The sequence below is a fragment of the Phocoena sinus genome, chromosome 15, assembly GCF_008692025.1.
Source record: "Phocoena sinus isolate mPhoSin1 chromosome 15, mPhoSin1.pri, whole genome shotgun sequence".
In the NCBI taxonomy this organism is placed as follows: domain Eukaryota; kingdom Metazoa; phylum Chordata; class Mammalia; order Artiodactyla; family Phocoenidae; genus Phocoena; species Phocoena sinus.
Window position 1 is genome coordinate 79,748,871 of NC_045777.1, and position 20,399 is coordinate 79,769,269.

Below are 20,399 nucleotides of genomic sequence, written 5' to 3' on the forward strand. Positions count from 1 at the left end.
TTTTCCCCCACAGAGGCCAGAAATTCCATCATTGGAGCCTCTAACCTTTGGGTTTGAAACAGTCTCTCGCTCACAATGCCCAGGAGGCTGGAAAGTGACGAGGGGACAACACAGGCAGCTCCATCAACTACCCTTAGGGACCTTGTGGACCCTCAGGGCCTCGGTTCATTCTGTACAGTGGCAGCTGGCTTCAAGCCCTGGAATCCCCTTTCCAGCTTGGAGGCCCCAGGCGCCCGGGGTTCCCCAGCCAATTTCCACCGCCCCTCATCCCAGGGCCCCAGTTCACTAGACCCCCACCACCACTGTGTCCGCAGCTGTGGGAGCTCCTCACCCCTGCGCAAGAGGAAGAAGAATGTGAAGAAACACCGCCGAGACAGGTACCCTCGGCCTCCCCTGGGGCCTCCCCTCACTTCCACCGCCCCACCCCCACCACGACCAATGCTGTGCAGATCCCGTCCTCAGGCCACCCCAGGCATGCTCAGGAGAGCCCTTTTTATGGCCCTACAGGTCTGATTCTGGGTCCCGGAGGAAGAGGCGGCGCAGGTGAGTGGCGCCCTTTGGAGGCGGGACAGGAGGATGTGGACAGAGGCCAGTGCCCCCCTGCAGGGGACCGAGGAAGCCATGATGGGAGGGGTGTTGCCAGGTCCTGTCCTGCTCCATCTTCCCACTCCAGGGACTCCTCCCCAGAGCCAGACAGGGGACTGGAGGGTGGGGGGGGCGAGGAGGAAGGCCAACTGCAACCCTTGCTTGCCCCATGAGTCAGCCTCACCTTGGGGGCCCCGAGAATTTCCAGACAACACAGTATACTGGTCCAGTGTGCAAGGGGTGCAGCCGTGGAGGTGCCAGTTGGGAAGGCAGAAGCATCAGGACCCCAGGTTTGCAGGGAAAGGGCATGACAGGCAGAAGGACGTTCTTGAGCTAGGAAGGCTCAGTGGTTAGGAGCCGGAGTGAGCGGGCTATGCCTACAGGTGGAGTTTCTGGGGGACAGGTATCAGCCCCCAACAAGCCTGACTGCCAGGCTATGAAGCCTCCACTCAGGTGGGGCTGGGAGCCAGCAGGGGACTCTGAGCAGGACAGTGACTTGTCAGGATGGATGCAGAGGGGAGAGGAGGTGTAAGGCCGGAACCCAGGCAGAGGTAGGGGTGTGGAAAGTAGTAGAAAACTCTCCATGGAGGGAAAGGACGATGTGGGGCAGTCACATCCCCACTGTTTGACGTTGGAGCCAGACCCCTCCCAGCAGCCCTGGGGAGGGGCAGAGTCCCTGGTCCCATTCCGGCAGTGAGAATTTGCCCACTGCCACTTGCAAGGTGGGGGAGGAGCCTAAACAAACACCTTCTCCTGTCCCTCCAATTTCCTGTCTCTCCCCCTTGTAGCCCTCTCCGGTCCTTCAGGGTCAGTGTGGGCCCCTACTGCCCCCCAGTGGTCACCAACCGCTTGCACAGATCCTCTGTCCCGCTCCCATCAGTCCTGGGAAAGACCTAGAGGTGAGCTAGGGCCAGACCAGCTCCAGAGGGGGAGACTGAGGCCCAAAGCAGGCGGCATGAGTTCTAGAACCCAAACCTCTGGACTCCTGGGCCTGCCCCCGACCCAACTCTGCTCTTGTGTGAAACACATTCTTGTGTTTCTTAGCATCACCTCATTTTTTGGTCAGAAGGAGGCATCTGTTCACACTAGAGGGATTGAGCAGGAATCTGGTGGCATCAGGGAGGGTGAGGCTGAGAGACCTACAGGGGTGAGACCTTAGAAGCCTGATCAGAAACTTCTCAGTCCATTTGTCAAAGGCAGAAGGAGCTGGGCTGTGGGGCTCGCCCCAGAGAGCTGGATGAGATGAGATGGGGTTTGAGTAACCCCAAAGCAGGAAGGTCATCATGTCCAAGGGAAAGCATTTCTTTCCTAAACCCCTGGTGAGCTGGCCCAAGGCTGGGCCACAGTCTGAGGGGACAGAGAGGCAGGAGGCCTGGCCCCTACCCTAGAGAGCCCCATCCGAGGGAACCTGGGGCACAGGGGACGCAAATGAGGTGTGGAGGGGCCACCCCCCCCCATGGCAACTCCTCAGAGGGGCCTATCCCAAGACCAATGCCAGAGGAAAGGGCAGGTCACCCCTCCTTCTGGGGCCAGAGCCACATCGCCTATGGCACTGCCAGAGGGAACAGCAGCTGGGGCCCAGGCAGGAGGCGATCCAGGCCACGACTTAGAGGAGAAGGAGGGAATAAGGCCTGGCAGAGTAAAAGGGGCAAAAGCAGTGGGGTGGGGTGGGCAAGCCCACGCCAGCCAGGGAGTCTCAGGTACAAGAGAGGAACACATCTCAGATCCACACCTGGACACAGCCAGCTCCGAGCTCGAAGGCCCCGCCCTCCCCCGGCCAGCTCAGGGCTCAGGCTGTGCTGTCACAGTAGCCTCTGCTTTCTGTAGATCTCGAAGCCCCAAGAGCAAAAGAAAAGAAAAGAACAAAGAAAGGAAGAGGTGAGTACCCTCCCCCCGTCTCCAGCCCCTCAGCCCGCTCCCCTTCTCCCCCCCACCCCCCACCCCACCCTGCAACCAGAAAACTTGGCCTTCTAGAATCACAGAATCAGGCCCTCGAAGATAGCTCATGTCCCCGCTGCCCAGAAGGAAAAATTCAGACCCAGAGAGGAAGCCAAGAGCCCCCATGAGTCCGTGGCAGAGCTGGAATCCAGACCCGTGGCCTCCCAGGCCAGGGTCCTTTCAAGTTCAGTCCTTGTGACTCCCCTGCATCCCAGTTACAAGAACACCAACTGAGGGGCGAGTGGGGTCTTGGGGGGCTGGGACTGTCTACAGAAAAGGATGCCTTTTTCCTAATTCTGACAAATGACCACATGGACTAACTCTGCCCAGCATGGACAGGGTTTGTGTTATTTTTGTATGAGGCTATTTTCGTAAGAGACTATTTTGGGGAGCTGGGGGGGAGACTATGGGGGCAGCAGCGGCGGGCAGGGAGGTCAGCAGAGGCTTCCATCAGGGCTTCACAGGGATCCCCCCTGGCGAAGTGGGGCAGAACTCGAGTACAGCCTGATTTCTCTCCCAGGCCACATGCAGAGTCCCCAGGCCGGAGGTCGCATCGCCACAGCAGCGGCAGCTCCCACAGTCCCTCGCTGTCCTCCCGTTACAGTGATTCCAGATCACCTAGCAGGTAGGCCCCGGGCCACTGGGCGCGCTCAGGTGTGGTTGAGCTCCCTTTCCGCTGGAGGGAGGGGACCTGCAGTTTAAACACTCCCCCATCCCCAGGGCTGGGGAGCGGGGCTGACAGACAGCAGCTCAGCAGTGGGTAGAAATTCACCAGGGCTGAGCTGCTGCCCATGCCCAAGGGCGCCCCAGACCCTGAATGGAAACCGAGGCAGTGTGAGGGCTGGGGCCTTGCTCTCTCCATGCCAGGGTTTCCCGGCACAGTGGGGGGACGGGGGTGGGGGGGGGGTAGGGCTACCTTTCGAGCCTGGCACCGCCGCTTGCACACGGGGCGTCCCAAGCCGGCTCCCCCCATGTAGGCTGAGTCCCAAGCACCGAGACGACGGGCGGAAGACGGGCAGCCAGCGGTCCAGCGGGAGCCGGTCTCCTTCCCCGTCCGGCGGCAGCGGATGGGGGTCACCCCAGCAGAACGGCGGCAGCAGGCAGCGGAGCGGAGCTCACGGGGGCCGCCCCGGCTCGGCGCACAGCTCGCTCGATGTACGTACGCTTGGCTTTGCAGAGGGTTCCCGCGCCGCGCGGGCTGCGCCGAGCTGGGTCGGGGCGGAGCTGGGTCGGGGCGGAGCTGGGTCGGGCCGGGTCGCCGCGGGGCAGGGGCCAGTGAGTGCGTCACGGGGGCGGGGCCGGCCGCTCCCCCCTCCCAGGCGCCCCTCCCTGCACCCGAGCGGCCAGGAATGCTGGTGTCAGGGTGAGGGGCTCCTGAACCCTTGACCTTGGCAAACTGAAGGCCAGAGAAGGTTGACCACAGGGGCGCTCAGCCTGTTGGGTAAAGAGCTGGAAAGGAAACAAGGCCTCCTGTCTCTCTTCCCTCAGGCATATTGGGGTGGGAGGGAGCATGGACATTGGTAGGAGTCGCAATCGGGAACAGGATTCAAGAGTCAGGACCTCCCTGGGGCATCACTTGGCCCCTGAGCCTCCCTCTCCCCACAAAGTCCTTTACCCCCATGGAAAGCCCGCCCTCCCTCAAAACCCTCATAACCCCTCTCCCAGATCCCTCCCCCATCTCAGTCCCCTTGCTGCCACAGAGCTGCATTTCTAAAGTCCCTGCTCCAAGGGAAATCTGTCCCTTCCCGGGCACTGCCCACACTTGGACAGGTGTCTCAAACCTGTGGGCTCCACTTCCCATGGCCCATCCTTCCTAAGGCATCTCCCAGCACACTCACTGCTCCCTCAGAGATACTGTCCCCACACACCCCCACCCCCCAGGAGGCGAATAAACTCCTGGAGACCCACAGGCAGGTGTGGTGACCTTAGGAGCTGGCGGAGCCTTTCCCAGGTAGATGAGCTGGGCCAGGGTGGGAGGCTCTCCCAGGCCCCGGACGGTGGGGAGGCCCACATCCCCTTTTGTCAGCCTTAGAGTCCAGGGTAGAGTCCCCTCAGGGAGAGGGGACTGCAGTGCTGGCAGGGGCACTGGATGGGCACAGGGGAATGGAGGTGAGCAGGCCTGCAGGTTCCCCCACCCCAGATCTTCAGGCTGCCCCAGGAGCCTCAGCAGGAAGGGGGGAGTCTGCCCCTCCCCAGACCTCAGGTCTCAGCAGCAAACATGTATGTGTTGGTCAGTTTCATTTTGATTTCTGGCTGTTTCCTTTCACTCCCTTTCTTTTCTCAAACACCCTTACTCTCAAGGCCTCAGGGAGGAAAGTCAAGGGCAGCTGACAAAAAGCTCTGAGTCTCAAGATCAATTTTTGTTTACTGACAGTCCCTGTCTTGAGACTGCCCCCCCTGGACAGGGTGCCAGGCACCTGAGCTCCAAGGGACCTCGTTGGGCCACGTGGGGAGGATCCCTCCCATATCCCTGGACCTGTCTTAGGAGTGGGAGAAGGCTCACAGAGGTAGCTGAGGGCGGCCCGGACAGGGACTGGTGCCACACGCCACAGAGATGATGCCCAATCTGGGCAAACCTAGAAGACATCACCCCTGACCCCAACCCCATGGGCACAGAGCCGGAAGAGCACAGTGCCCCAAACACCTTCTCGTGGGAACTTCACATCCTCTGAGAGGCACAGAAATGCAGTTTCTCTCGATCAGGGCCGTCCCCTCCCAACCCGCCTCTGCCCTGGAGGCCTGAGCAGTACCCCCCAAGGGCCCAGGGCCTGCACAGACAAAATGGCATAGCGACTAAGTAAACCCGCAGGAGAGAGCAGCCAGGGAAGGCGGCCTAGCTTCTGGCCTCAGGGAGGAAGCCTCGGCAGCCATCTTGTCTCCCTCCCAAAAAATGGGACCAAATTTGGCATCGCCCTGGGAGTTTTCTAGAAGACAGCACTTTGTTACTCTTCTCACAAAGCATGCTCCCCAAATCCTCTCCCTACCCTTTGGGCCCTAAGAGGTCTGGGACTTCAGAACATCCCAGGCCTCTCACCCTCACCTGATCCCCTCTTGGCCTGCAGATCCTTTCTGAGGAGCAAAACGAGCCTAGTTCTCATTCCAGGGAGGTGAGATAGGGGCTGGGGGTCACAGACTTGGCCATTAACCAAAAATGTCTTTGGGAAAAAGTACTGGAGGGTGGGGTGGTATTCTTGGACGCTACCATTAAAAAAAGAAAAAGAGAGAGAGAAACAAATGGGAAAAGAAAAAGCTCACCGTTTTTTAACCCCGTCTATGTTTTTGTTTGTTTTTTTAGCCTCCCATTTGAAACGTGGTAATATTGTGATTCCATTCCTTGTTTAGCCGGAAGGGAAGAGGGTGGGGAAGTTTATGTAACTTTTCCTGTTATTTTGTTTCTGTTTGTATTTCCCTTTTTTTTTCCCTTTCTTTTCTTTTCTTTCTTTTTTCCCTTTTGTAACGTACAGAAATGCAAAGTATCTCTGTTTTTTGTTTTTTCTATCTTCTATGTGGTTCTAGAATTTTGCTTCTGTGCGTGTTACTGTGGGAACTTCTCCTCCTAATGCAGAGCTGTTTTTTGAATCTCAATTGAACATTAGTCATATACATGTCTCTCTGTATTTTTTTTCCTTTGTAATCAGAATTTAAAAGGGAAGATAACTTTAAAAACACGACTCCCACACCAATAGCCCCTGCCAAATCTTCGGCAGCAGCCAGCCCTCTCCTCAACACCGGGGCATGAGCTGGGACTGCTTCAGCTTTTAAATTAACAAAAGTGGTACAGATGGTGCTTCTGTGTCTCAGTCTATAAGGAACCTTGGAGAGAAGCTGGGAGACCCAGGGAAGGGGAGAGACTTGTCCCAGGTCACCCAGGTTGCTTCCCAGAGTCCTGAGCTTCCTCAGTTCCATCTAGAATAAGATGGCTGCTCAGGCCCTTCCTGCCAGGCCTCAGATCCTTGGGAGGCCCCAGAGGAGGGAGCTGAAGGCACCTGATAGAGTTTAACTCAGGTGAGGGCTTCAAAGCCAGATATTCCCGGGCAAGAGAAAAAGTCCATCCTGGGCTTGAGACTGAGGCCAGCAGGGTGCTAGCTCCCAACACATCTCTTAGATGTCCCATCCCAGGCCAGGGCTGAGCCCCAAAGGGATTTCTGGGTTCTGCTGCTTACTGCTGTCTGTGGCTCAGAGAGGTCAAGTGACAAGCTCAAGGTCACACAGCTTTTTAGAGGTAGATCCCAAGATGTGGGAGAGTTGTCAATAGAAAATACACTCCAGGATCCCTGAGCAAGGGGAGGAGGAGGTGGGAGGTGGCTGCTGGTTGTCTCAGCTCCTAGGTTCCCCCTGAGGACCCCGCCAGATGTCAAGGGCATGCTCCCAACTCTCCCGATTCTACACGATTGCTGCCTCAGAGACCCAGGGAGCCCTGCGCCCTCACAGTTCACACACTACATAGGGAAATAAATAGTGAGGCATAGAGTGGCTCAAAGTCACACAACGTGGGACAGAAGAGTCAGACGACCTCACGGGACAAGTCCTTCCATCCGGTCTCACCTGCCTCCCCCCACCCCCAAGAACACAGACTGGTGCTAGCTTTGCCCTCCCAGCACACAGGCCAGAAAGGCTGTGCAGGGTTTGCACCTGCTTGGCTGCGCCTGCCCCTAGCATCTGAAGTGTTGAAGGAATCCTCATTGTTTGGTGAGGATGGCGGAGGAGGTTCCCGAGCAAGGCCCCCGGGCTGTCTCTGGTGGCTGCCTTGGGCTCAAAACTCATCACTTAATGGGGAGCCTAGAATGACCCCAAGAAGAGGTGCCCGTGACTCTCCCTGACCTGCCTCATCCCAGCCTCCCCACCTCCCAACCCCCAGGAAAGAGCAGTGACCACGGCTGCGGTGGGGCAGTCAGGATAGGAACGGGCATCTTGGCATTTCTTCCAGGATGAAGCCAGAAGACAGGAAGGATACATTTTGCTAAAATGACGCTGAAGCCGGGGGTGGGGGGGGGGGGGCGGGGGGAGTTGACTTGAGGCTGAGCCAATCCTCCAAATTCAATCTGTGGTTGCCTTCCCTTTTAAATGCACGATTCCCTTTCACCCCATCTGTCCGGTCTGATAGCCCTTGTTTAAACAGCTTTTCTCTCTTCTGTCTGGGTCCACCTTCCCCTCTGTCTTCCTGCCTCTCTCTTTGTTTCCTTCTGCCTCTGTTCCTTTGTTTCTCTGCTGTCTGTCTGTCTCTTTCCCCGTGTTTCTCTGTCTCTTCCTGGCCATCTCTCTCCCCTGACTTGGGTCTCTTGCCCCCTGCTGCCAGCCCCTCCTTCACCCATGCTGTGGTTCTGTTTCCATCAGCTGCTTCCTGCATGCCCTCTGGAGGTTTTCTGTTGTTTGAAGGTTAAGGAAAGGTTGGCTCTTGGAGCCTGTGGGTTTAAAAAAAAAAAAAAGAATCAAACAGAAATGGCTGGGCAGGAGCCCCCTCCCATTCCGGGGACTAGACCGAAAGCTGTATGGCTGCCCTGTGCTGATTCAGAGGGGGAGTGCAGCTTAGAGACACTGTCTTACCCCGATTCTGCATTCCCAATGCGGAGACCTTCTTTTCTTTTTTATTATTGCATTCCCGTCCCTGACCACTGAGAAGGTAGGTATCCCGGCTCCGCTGTGCGCCGCTCCCATCTCCAGATAAGCCCCGCCACTCTGCTTGGTTTGAATGTGATTTTCTTTCTCTCTCAATCTCTCAATCTCGCTCTGGTTGGTTTTCTCCCCCTCCCTTTTTCTTTCTTTATTTTAATGACTACTCATTTGTAACTTGCATTTTCTCCAAATGAGCTACAAAGCTGTGTTTCCTGGTTTGTCATTTAGTTTTCTTGACTTTTCCTGACAACTTTTCTGGTTCATTCTTTCCCCCCTTTCCCACCTTCCCCTTCTCCTTCTTCTTCCTCTCCATCCCCGCCCCCATCCCCCAAGCCTCCCTCACGCCCTCTCTTTCTCATTTTGGTGTCCGAATGCATTTCTGTGTGGTTTAGCATTCCGAGTTTGTGTTCCCTTCCTGAGCTGTATGCTGCGGTGAAGCCAGTTTGATTTCTATTGTCTGGAGTAGCCGCTAAGCCCCTCACCCTCACGCCTGCCAGTCCCCTGGGCCACCTTGGGCAATAAGTGATGGTGAAAGGGCCTGTGCTGGGCCTCTTGGCCTCCAGATCTTGGGAGAAGTTCTGGCTGAGGTCAGGCCTGAGGGAAGAGCTCTGTCCCCCGCTCCAGGGCCTGCTGGGCTCCCACGGTCCTGCCCTGGTGGCAGGTGCAGCAGCTGGCACTAGGACTGAACCTCACCGCTCCATCTTTTGGGCGTAATGGTAGTTGAACTTCAGGGGTGAGGTGAGCTGGCCAGGAACAGGTACCGGATGTAGATGACCTACCTAGCCAAGTCTCTGTGGGGGCAACTTGAGAGATGGAGGGGATGCTCAGCTCTCCCACCCCCCTGCCTGGACCACAACCCAACCCAGTCAGGGGCTCCCTCAGTCCCCCAGCATCCTTCCATCTTCCAAATGTGGGCTAAATGTGGTCCCTCAGTGCAGATGATCCGGAAGGGACAGTCAGTAGGGGCCAGGGGCCCTCACGATGTTGATGGAGAACCAGGCCTGGATCCTGAGACTTGTGACTCCCAGCCGGGTGCTCATCCAGCCACACTGAGGGTACACATGAGGAGTAGGTCCTCAGGGGCCCCATCTCCCCGTCCTTGCCCTTTAAACTGTTCCCTGTACCACCTGGGAGCCGCTGCAGAAGTTTGACACCCCAACCCTCGTGAGGCCTCAGTGGGCCTCCATCCTCAGCTTTGAAAAGAAAAAGCCTGGCTGTTCATCCTGTCCTCCCCCCATGCTGGTCCCAGGGGCAGGTCCCAGGAAGCTCACCCACCAGAGCATCCCTCATCCCTGGGTGGTGCTGGAGGGCAGACAAGGACATTGTTCAGGGAGAGAGAAAGTGCCGCTGGTCTGATGGAGGAGACTCCGTCCCAGCCTGATGCGGGACTGGAGGCCTTGCCTTTGAGGAGTACCTGATGTGACCAGGGCCCCCGAAATAGGATTTTCAGATGCTGAGTTAGAGGGGGTAGCTGTTCCAGATGCTCACTTATTCTTGTCCTTAAGGACACCAGGACTGGGCAAGCACCCTGTCCCTTGCTACTGTTACCTTTCCCCTCAAAAATGTCTTACAGGGCTTCCCTGGTGGCGCAGTGGTTGGGAGTCCGCCTGCCGATGCAGGGGACACGGGTTCGTGCCCCGGTCTGGGAGGATCCCGCATGCCGCGGAGCGGCTGGGCCCGTGAGCCATGGCCGCTGAGCCTGCGCGTCCGGAGCCTGTCCTCCGCAACGGGAGAGGCCACAACAGTGAGAGGCCCGCGTAACGCATAAAAAAAAAAAAAAAAAAAAAAAATGTCTTACATGAGCAAAAGATGTCAGGTAGCAGGTAGTACCAAGGAGCAGACAGGCTCCTGGGAGCAGGGCTCAGAGGCAGGCGAGGTCCTTCATCCACGCACTCACTCATTCGTTCATACATGCACACACTAGGCCAGCACATGCTGGCACTCCTCCATACCAGGCCCCATCTTGGTGTCCACGCCAGGGGAGAGGCAGGCAGGCCTGAGTTCACAGCCCCCACCTGTCAGGCTGGAGGACTGATGAAGATCACTCAGAACGATGAGAGGGAAGAGCTGAACTGTGGATGGGGAGCTCCCGCTGGCCACGGTAGCCCCAGCCCTGGCACAGCCTGGCAGAGTCCATACTAAGGGAAGGAACAAGGGTCTGTGGGATCATAGAGGAGAGCACCCGACTCAGGGTGAGGATCAGGAGAGGCTTCCTGGAGGTGGTGACCTCTTGCTAGAGTTGGGGGGCGATAGGCATTAGCCAGGGGAAAGAGGCAAGAGGGACAAGAGTCACAGAGAGCAGGCTTCTGGGGATGTCTGGAGGTCCCTGGCCACCACAGTCCTGTCCGTCCATGAAATTCCGTGGTGTCTGGACTTGGATCTCCCTCAATTCCTGGGAAGAATGAGACCCAAGCTGGGGAAGAGGCTCACCCTCTGGCAGGATCACGGCGACTCTTTCTCCAGGGCTTCTGGAGGGATGGGTGGATAAGGGTGAGATTGGCTCTAGAAGTCTCCCCAGGGAGGTGCTATCTGCCACCCTACCCAACATAGCCTTCCTCCCACCCTCCTCCATCCTGGCACTTGGGAGATACCCATGGGGCCCCAGGCCTTCCTGCCCTGCTCTGACCCTGTTCATCTGTAAGGGGACCATGAGTAAGGTTGTCCTCTGAAAAGAACCTCTCAGCCCCTATACAGGCCCACCTAGCAGAGACCCAGCTATCCCCCGCTTTACCAATGGGGAAACTGAGGTTCCCAGAGTTGGTCACTTCCTTAAGGTTTCACAGCAAACTCATATCAGAGCTAAGCCCAGGGTGTTCCACTTTGCCAATTACTATCATCTGGGGCTCTAACAGCCATTTGGCTTGAAGGAGATGAGAGGGAAGTAGGGAAGAGCTTGGACTTCAAGACATGCTAGGCAGGAAGCACCCGGCTCAGCACGGGGAGTCTGGCCCGGGGGCTTGGATCTCAGCGCTCAGGAGCCTGGAGGTTTCTTTCTCATTTGCCTCCTCTGGAGGGAAAAGGATGCTGGATGACAGAACCTAGTTCTGGGGGCTTGGGCGCTGTGAGGCACTGGCAGCCTGCTGCGGTGGAGGGGGTTATGTGTTAGGGAAGACAAGTGTCTCCTGGTCTACTGAGAAGGGATTGCCATTTCAGAGGGGCCGTGGCGGAACAGCCCAGCGTCCGTCTCTCCTAGCAGAGGTGAGCTGGTGATCAGGAAGGTCAGAGTGCTCAAGGGACACCTTGGTACCCAGTGATATCCATTCTGCCTGCCTATGTCTGCCCCTGCCCTGAACAGAGGGCTCTCCCAGGTCTTCACGGCCCACTTGGCTCTGGACAGCGGCTCTCCCTGCTATGGCTGGTGTTCATTGGCTGCTGCAGCCACCAATCACAAGCTAGCTGTGCTCTGCCCCAGAGGGAGCTGACTTCTTTGTCTAGGGATTCAGGCTTAGCAAAGAGAGGTCTTAACGCCACACCCCCACTCCCTCCAGGAAGCACCCAGGGCCATGCCAAGGAAGCCACGCTCCTTCCTGTCCCTGGCAGCAAGGTGCCCTGAGGCGTGGCAGCTGGTTTTGCTCTCTCCGGCTGCCAAAAGAGCTTGACCCAGACCCTGCCCCTTTCCTAGGACTCCCTGGTTTGGCCCTGGCCCTTGCGAGGGCATTTCTTCCTCAGCAAACCGCACTGAGGCCCTACTAGATGCCAAGTTCTGTGATAAAAACTGAGGTTACAAAGCTGAATCCAACACCACATTGGCCCTGGAGGTGCTCCAAGTCAAGTTGGTGCTGGTGATTGGGGGCTGGGGAGGGATGGGGGACAGACTTACAGACAGACAAGTGCAATCAACTGTTACTGGGTGGAAGCCTAAGGACAGGAGGAAGGGTCAGTTCTGTGGAGGGTGGGGGATGGAGAGGGTGGTCAGGGAATCCTGGAATATTTGCTCTGGAAGGGACATCCCGAAGCAAAGCCTGACCGTCTCATTTTGTGGATGGGGAAACTAAGGCCCAGACTAGGGAAGTGACTTGGCCAGGGTCACTCAGTGAGATTGTGGCAGGCTCTCAGACCCCTGCTTCCCAGCCAGGGCCCTTTTGATGGTACCAGGTGCCCTTTCTGGTTTTCTGTAGCCCGATGCTTGTGTCCTGACTCCACTTTTGGAAAAACATTCGACATCTCTATCCAGTGGTCACCCAAGAGGTGCCTGCTCAGGCCCGAGGAGCCGGGCACTGCTAATCCTTCCTCCAGAGGTGGCATGGCCTCCTCTTGGCCTAGAATGGGGTGGTTGCGTTTTTCTCTCTCTCTCTCTATCTCTCTTGCATTTTTGTGAATCTAATGATGAACTTACGCTACCACGCTTTTCCCTTCTCTTACACATCTTACCTACTAAAGGAGGAAGTGCCACTTTATTGGTAAGTGGACGTTAACCAAGAGGGACTTAAAAAAATCAGAACTTAAAAAAAAAAGAAAGAAAAAGAAAAAGAAAGAAAAAGAAAAGAGAGAAACAGAAAGACAGTCGGGTGCTACTGACAGCTCCACAGATCTCTGCAGGGCCGGAAAACAAAGAAAGAAAAAATGTTAACAGAAAAATGTCAGTTCCCCAGGAGTTCAGACATTGTTTTTGATTTCGGTATCTAATGACATTTGTGGATTTTGTTTTTTATTTCGTTTTTCCTCCCTTTCTTCGGTTCAGTTTTGAGTTCAGTTGTCCCGCCTCGCCCCCACCCCCATCTGTGTGCCGTGTGCCCCCTCCATCCCCTCACCCACCCCCAAGCGCTGGGCGGCCTGGCCTGGTGGGCTGGCCCTGGCCCGGCCTCCCGGTGCCCGCCCTCTCTCTTCTCTCTGCCGGGATCCTCCGTCCCGTCGAGGGGGGGGGGCAATGCCAGCCCCCGTGCCCGTCCTGGATTCCCCCTCCCTGACAGCCCACCCCCAACCCCACCGCTCCGTCCCTCTTGTGTTTTGCATGCCGAGAACCTTGCATGAGCTGCACTGTTGAGGCCAGAAGGTGGACACTCAGGAGAGGCAGAGGCAGGGCAGGCGCGGGGAACCGTGTGTGCGATGCTCCGGGACTGGCAGCCCCCGGCCTGGGCCCGGTGAAAGCCCCCTCTCCTTCTCTCCCCCCACCCCGCCCGCCCGCTCTCTCCCCCTCGGCCTCTTGCTCCTTCTCTGGATCTGTCCTCTCTCTCTGTCTCTCCTCCTTTCCTGTCTCCGCTCTGTCTCTCTGCTTCTCTAACCTCTCCCCGTCTCTTTCCTCTCTCGGCTCTGCCTCTGCCTCTCCTCCTCTGGATTCTCCGTCTCCTCTGTCTCTCCGTCTCTGCCCGCTTCTGTCGCCCTCTCCGTCCCCTCTCCACCCCCTACGTGCCCTCTCTGCCTCTCTCCCCGTCAGAAGCCCAGCTCGCCCTCGCCCAGGGCCCGCGACCAGGCGGAGGCCGGCGTAGCCACGCCGCCCGCGCGAGGGAAGGAGAGCCCGAGCCCGCGCTCGGCGCCGTCGTCGCAGGGCAGAGGAGGCCACGCGGCCGGCGGGGCGGCCAGGCGGCGGCGGCGGCGGAGGCGGAGGCGGAGGCGGAGGCGGCGGCGCTCCCGGTCCTCGGCGTCCGCGCCCCGCCGCAGGGGCCGCCGGCGCTCCCGGCCCGCGCCGCCCCGGGGCTCGTCGCGCTCGCTCAGCAGGGCCCGCTCCAGCAGCGACTCGGGCGGCGACGCCCCCGGCCCCGGGCCCGAGCCCGGCTCCGAGCGAGGTCACGGCGGGCACGGGAAACGGTGAGCGGGCTCGGCCCCTGGGACCCGCACCGGCCTCCCCTCCCCGCCCCCTGTCATACCCCCTCCCCGCGCACTGAGCGCCCCACCACTGACCCCTCTCCCCGCAGCGGACCTGTCCACCCGCCCCTGCGCTAAGATCCAGATCCTCCTCCCACAACAGAGCACCCTCCTCCCGTTACTCGCCCCCCACCCCCATGATCACTCTTTCTCGACAGCGCGGAACTGCTTCTTCCTCACTGATTCCTCTCCCCCCACCAGAGCCCCCTTCTCTCCTCCGGGAACCTCTCCCCGACCGCCAACACAACAACCTCTTCGTCCGCACTAACCGTATAGAACCCCTTCCCCTCCTGAGTCCTTCCCCCCCCAGGGCTTCCACTCACTCTCTCCCTAAGTGAGCCCCCTTTCCTGTCACCGGGCCCCCCTCCGCCCGCTCCTCCCCTGCCCGGGGCCCACTGTCTCCCAGCTGAGCCCCCCCTGTCGCCGTGCCCCTCCTCCAGGGCCAAGGAGCGGCCCCCGCGCGCCCGGCCCGCCAGCACCTCCCCGTCCCCGGGTGCGCACGGCAGGCACGGCGGCCCGGAGGGGAAGAGCTCGTCGCGCAGCCCGGGCCCGCACCCTCGCTCGTGGAGCTCCAGCCGCTCGCCCTCCAAATCCCGCTCGCGCTCCACGGAGAAGAGGGCCCGCAGCCCCAGCCGCTCGCCGTCGCCCAAGAAAACCGTGGGCCGGTAAGTGCGGGCCCCGGGGTGGTGGCGGGACCGGCCGGGGCTGCCGGGCCGCGTCGCTCATCTCGGGCCGGGCCCCGCAGGGACAAGGACGGCGAGGGCCGCGCGAGGCACGCCGAGGCCGAGGCCGCCCGCGCCCGGCGCCGCTCCCGCAGCTACTCGCCCATCCGCAAGCGGCGCCGGGACTCACCCAGCTTCATGGAGCCGCGGCGCATCACCAGGTACGGAAGGGCCGGGGCCGGGCCACGGGGACCTTGGGGGTCCTCGACCAACCGCACCTGGTGCGGGGAGGGGAGGGCGCCGAAGGAGAGAAGGTGAGGGTTGGGAGAGGGAAGAGGGCGCTCAGGCTAGGACTGAGGTGCTGGGGAGGGGTTGGGACCCGAGAGGCAGAGGTGCAGGCTCACTGCGGGGAGGGAGGCCTCCAGAAGGGAAGCGTCCTGAGGGCCATGGAGGGGAGGGGCTTGGTTCTGGGGTCTGGGTACAGCAGCAGGCAAGCAGTTCAGCTCTGGAAGATTCCAGCCATCCCTCTTGGAGCCCCTCCCTCCTCCTTCCCTCCCCACATTCATCTCCTGGCAATGATGTGTCCTTTTCTCCTTCATCTCAAGGTCCAGCCTGCTGAGTGGCCTGTGGCCAGCCTGGGGGCCGGGTGGACCCCCTCTCCACAGGCTGCAGGGGAGATGTCCATGTGAGCTGACTGGCTCTGTTCGGCTGTCTGTCTGCCTCTCCTTTTCTCACTAAGCTCTCTGCTCACTTCCCAGTCCCCTGGGGAATTTGGAGGAGGGGGCACCGGCAGTCTGGTCTCTGGGGCAGCTGTGAGGGGAATCGGTCCCTCCTGCTTTGCCCACACAGTCTGCCCGGGACTGGAGGGTCTGGGCCTGGGTCTCCAGGTGAGATGATGGTCTGCATTTGTGGAAATCACCCTGCAGCCCTAGATCCCCGACATGGGGTAGAGGGCCACAGGCAAAATTCTGAACCCAGTTCTGCCCTGGCCTTGCTGGGCAGCCATGGGAGATCAGCGTGCCTCTCCGGGCCTCAGTTCTCACATCAGAGCTAGAGGCCAGGCTGCCAGGCTTGGGACACCCCCCCGCCAGATACCCCCATAAGCAGGGGGTCCTAAGACAGCCTCCACACCTTCCACCTGGCACCCCCTTCAGCCCCTCCCAGGCTGCCTCCTCCTCCCACTAACATACACCTGTTTTCTTCCTCAGAATTAACCCCACGCAATGGGGCATTGTCGCCCCCTTAACTCTGTTTTCTTTTCTCTGGGACACAGTCTCCTGGCTTCAAACTAACTCTGGGCCAGCGGGAGGTAGCTGAGTAAGGAGTGGGGGCCGGCAGGCCTGGGCCAGGGCCTTGGGCATGGGCAGCAGTGGCCAGGGGGCTCCTTTTGTGCCCTCTGAGTGACCTGAGAACCAATATCCTCCGTCCTGTGGGGAACAAAGAAGCAGGAATGGGCCATATTCACAAACCCTCCCATGCACAGAAGCCACTGCTTAGCTTGGCTTAAAAGTTGCATTTATTCAACATATTTTTATTGAGCACCTACTCCGGTCAAGCAGAGACTTGGTCCCCTTTCCCTGCAGACAAGTGAGGAAAAACAAAGTGATCAACATGAAATTGGACCACTGCATGTCCAGTCTTGCTGGGGCAGGGGTGGAGGTGGGGAGAATTCCAAGGTCAAGGCTCAGGGGAAACTGAGGCAGGGAAGCCCTGGCCACTGCTGGGGAGGGGCTCAGGGCCTGAGTGAGGGCCCAGGACTGGCACAGATCAGGGCCTTGGCTGGCCTGTAATCAGCTCTTCCCTCCCGGCAGTGCCCGAAAGCGTCCCATCCCCTACTACCGGCCCAGCCCCTCGTCCTCCTCCAGCTGCGTGAGCAGCGACTACTCAAGCCGGAGCCCCAGCCCTGGCCACAGCCATGGCAGCTACAGCAGCCGCAGTCGGACCCGCAGCCCTTCCAGGACCCCCAGTCCCAGCGACCACAGCCGGAGCAGCTCAGAGAGCGGGGGCTTCTGAGCCCCGCAGACCCAGTTTCGTGGCCCCTGGCACAGGGAGAGGCGAGGGGTCAGGACCCAGGAGCTGCAGGGGGCCTGCATCCCACTGCTACAAGGAGGTCCCAGGTCCAGGGAAGACCTTGAGGGCGAGGGCCCTGAAGACAAAGAGGATCTGGATTCTGCTGCTTCTAGGGGGCCCCCGCCCTCATGTCCCGCTCGCCCACCATGGCCAGGGAACAAGAGCCGTTTCGAACACAGGGACCACCCTGCCCCGCTTCCTGCTTGATGCCAGCTCACCAGGCTGGGGACCTCAGCTCAGTGGACCCAGGGACACCTTTGACGGTGCCAGACCTGGGAGCCTCCCCTGCCACTCCATAGGACCCTCAGCTCCTCTCTACCACTGGGCGGACACGGAGATGGGACAGCAAGCCGGAGCTAAGTTAGACAGGAGGAAGTATGGCCTGACCCTTGGTGCACCACCATCCAGGCCGAGGAACCACTTCCTTCAAGCCGGCTGCAGGAGGACCCTGGCTGAGGGCTGGAGGCTGGCCCCAGAGCCTCCCCAGATGCCTCCCCTGGCCCAGGAGTGCCCAGACTGGGTGGGCCCCTAAGCCCCAGCCTGAGGGGCCAGGGAGCTCACCCTTGGTCGCACCTCTCCAGCCCAGGCTCTCCCCTCCAGCCCTCGCCCCGTGCCCTGGGCCGAGGCCACACCAGCCAGGCCTTCTGCATGACGAGAAGTGGGATATACAGACCACAGCTGCATCTGACCCTATGATCAAAAGGGGTTCGGGTCAGGAGGTGGAAGGGAGAAGCGGTAGACGGAGGAGGAGCCTGTGAGGGGAAGAGCAATGCAGTCAGCTGACTGAGCGGCCTCGGGGAGCCCCGGTGTGCCCAGTGGCTGGGACCTGGGCCGGATGGCAGCAGGCCTAGGGTGACGTGCCCTTTGGGGCTGCCCAAGGGAGCAGGGAGCCAAAGGGAGCACTTCCTCCTCCTCTTCCAGAGAGGGGCGCTACACCCCTTCGAAGAAAGGGTAGAATCTAGACGGAGGGCCTTGGCCTGGGGCATGGATGGGGAAGCAGCGGCTCCCAGCCCTCTACTGCTGCTCCCAGCCCCCTCCTCCCGGGGCCCTCAGGGATCTCACGAAGTCTTCCTTGGCCCAACAGGGCAGATGCCCTGGGCTCCAGTGGGGGGAGGGGTCTGGGGTCTGGTCCGGGTTCCCCCTCTCTGTTTCCCCCTCCTTCTCCGCGGTGCGGATAAAAATTGGACTCTAATAAAACACTTGGTGCCCGGATGGCATGTGGTGAGACCAGGCCTCTGTGGATTTGGGTACCTGGGGAGTGTGGGGAAGGCAGAGGGTCCTGGGGTTCTTGCCTCTGAGAAATGAGAGGGACTCAGACTCCTCAGGATCAGGAGAAGAGCTGGCACCAAGGGACCAGGACCCAGCACACCCACCTCGTGTCTCCACGCATGAGTCTGTGGAGCCTGCAGCTTGGTGGGGAGAAAAACAGGGACCCAGAAAGGCGTTCTCCCTAGCCGGGAGGCCCTGTGGGCTTTGAATACCCCCATTCCACCCGACGCCCAGACACCCAGCCTTGCTTCAGCAGTGAACAGGGGATAGGACAGGCCCACGTGCAGGACCCTCCATAGCAGTGGAGTGTTCAGAACCGCTGGAACACAGCGCAGAGCAACGCCGGCTGTGAATCCAGGCTCCACGCGGGACTGTGAGGAAGCCGAAAGGGGATGTTGTCCTAAGAATGCCCGGCACAGGGCCTGCCATAGAGCGAGTCATAAGTGGCCACTTAAAAGAAAACACCATGTGTCCAGCCCCGGATGGGTGCTAGGATGGGGATTGGAAAGGGAGAGCTTGGTGTGGCTTTTTACTTTTTAATAGCTATTCACACTGTATTTCTTTCTTTTTTGCGGTACGCGGGCCTCTCATTGCTGTGGCCTCTCCCGTTGCGGAGCACAGGCTCCGGACGCGCAGGCTCAGCGGCCATGGCTCACGGGCCCAGCCGCTCCACGGCATGTGGGATCTTCCCGGACCGGGACACAAACCCGTGTCCCCTGCATGGACAGGCGGACTCTCAACCACTGTGCCACCAGGGAAGCCCTGGATTTCTTTCTTTTATAGAGACCGAAACAAATGCACACACTCTCCTCTTCCTCCTCTCCTCATCTTCCTTCTCCTTTTCGTTTAGTGGTAGATTTTAACCTTGCTTTGAATCAGCTGCTCTTTGGGAATCTGATGGAAGTTGGGAACCCTTTCCTCGAAATAATGTGCACACGCCCACCATCTGCAGGCAACTTCAGACCTCACAGGCACTCTGCAATCCTTTAGGGCTCCACAGGTCAAGAACCCTGACCCACCTCTACTGAGAGGGCAGCGGACATGGCCAGGGCTCTGGGCTGTGCGTGCCACGACACAGGAGATGTCCTTGGTCTGTTCTGGGCTGCAGAGCGGGGGTGCCATGCTCTGAAATCTAGGGCTGTGTCAGCACATGACCCCTCTCTACTTTCTATTCCCTCAGACCGGAAGGGGCACCTGAGGAGGCCTTTGGCCGGTGGCTCTGTTTCTGATCTGAGGAAGCTGGTCAAAGAAGTGTCAGTGATCTCTTTAACGCTTTACACAGGTTCAGCAAAACTAGGCCTCAGGCTGGGAGTTCCCTGGCGGTCCAGTGGTTAAGACTTCACGCTTCTGATGCAGGTGGCACGGGTTCGATCCCTGGTCGGGGAACTAAGATCCTGCGTGCCACGTGGCACGGCCAAAAAAAAAAAAAAAAAAACAGCTGGGTAGGGATTGGGGCTCTAGGGAAAGCAGACTTGGCCCTGCTCTGAAGATGCCGCCTCTTGGAGGGGATGGGGGCATGAAACATACCCCAAGGTGGGCATGAAAGTTCAGCCTGTCTCACACAAGCCCAAAGCTGCCCCTTCCCCTTCCCCCCTTTCCATTCCCTCACTGCCCAGCCGGACTGCCTTCCTCATCTGCACCCCACAGCCAGGCTGCAACCAGGTGACCAGGCAGTGCCACTTCCTTTTCTGCCCCACCCCCGCTCCTGGCCTCTAACCACGACCCCTCCTAGGCCCACCTCCTCACCAGCTGGCCTGCCTGGGTCTGGCCCGCTCCAGTCCATCCCACCATATCCACAATTCAAATCTGACCATTCCCTCCCTCTTTCCATACATGCTTACTCAACACCTACTATATGCCATACCCAGTTCCTGGCTCTGAGGACACAGTAGTGAATTAAGGAGACAGAACTCCCCACCATAAGGATCCCATGACCATGTCCACCAGCTCGTAGCACTTGGAAGGCCTTCCGAACGGCGAACGGCTCCACCTGGAATTGCCATCCTCTCCCGCCGCCACCCTCCAACCTCCGCTCCCATCACTGTCCTTGACTCCAGCGGACCCTCCTCCCTGGGCCCCCCTCGGCCCCAAGGCATGCCCTCTCCACCTCCACAGGTTCCTGAGAGCTCGTGGTTCCAGGCCCAGCTCAGCTGCCCCCTACTTCTAGGAGCCTTCCCGATCCCCAGCTGCAGTGGCCACTCCCGCCTCTGGATTCCTCCAGCCCTAGGTCTGTTCCTGCCTTTAGGGTATCGAGCTCTTGATCCAGTTATTTGTTGGTGGGTCTCTCTCTCCCTAAATCTGTGAGCTTCTGGAGCCCAGGCCATGCCTTCTTATCTCTGCATTCCCCGAACAGGCACCCTTGAGATGTTTGTTGAATGACTGAAGGAGTGAACGAGGTAACTATGGCGTGAGGGGTTCCAGCAACCGTGGGGGAGGGTGGAGACCAAAGGCATGGTGGCA

At 59.3% G+C, this 20,399-nt stretch overlaps 1 protein-coding gene across 1 annotated transcript in view; it reads left to right on the forward strand.

The window, feature by feature from the left end:
- Window positions 1-16,727, forward strand: part of SRRM3 (serine/arginine repetitive matrix 3) — a 32,577-nt gene extending 15,850 nt beyond the window's left edge. Inside the window, 9 exon segments of the mRNA XM_032606139.1 lie at window positions 315-377; window positions 508-543; window positions 2,413-2,463; window positions 3,044-3,148; window positions 3,501-3,678; window positions 13,511-13,881; window positions 14,379-14,603; window positions 14,684-14,821; window positions 16,412-16,727. Of these exon segments, the coding sequence (XP_032462030.1) occupies window positions 315-377; window positions 508-543; window positions 2,413-2,463; window positions 3,044-3,148; window positions 3,501-3,678; window positions 13,511-13,881; window positions 14,379-14,603; window positions 14,684-14,821; window positions 16,412-16,613 (1,369 nt within the window). The 3' untranslated portion in view covers window positions 16,614-16,727.
- Window positions 16,728-20,399: the final 3,672 nt, after the last annotated feature.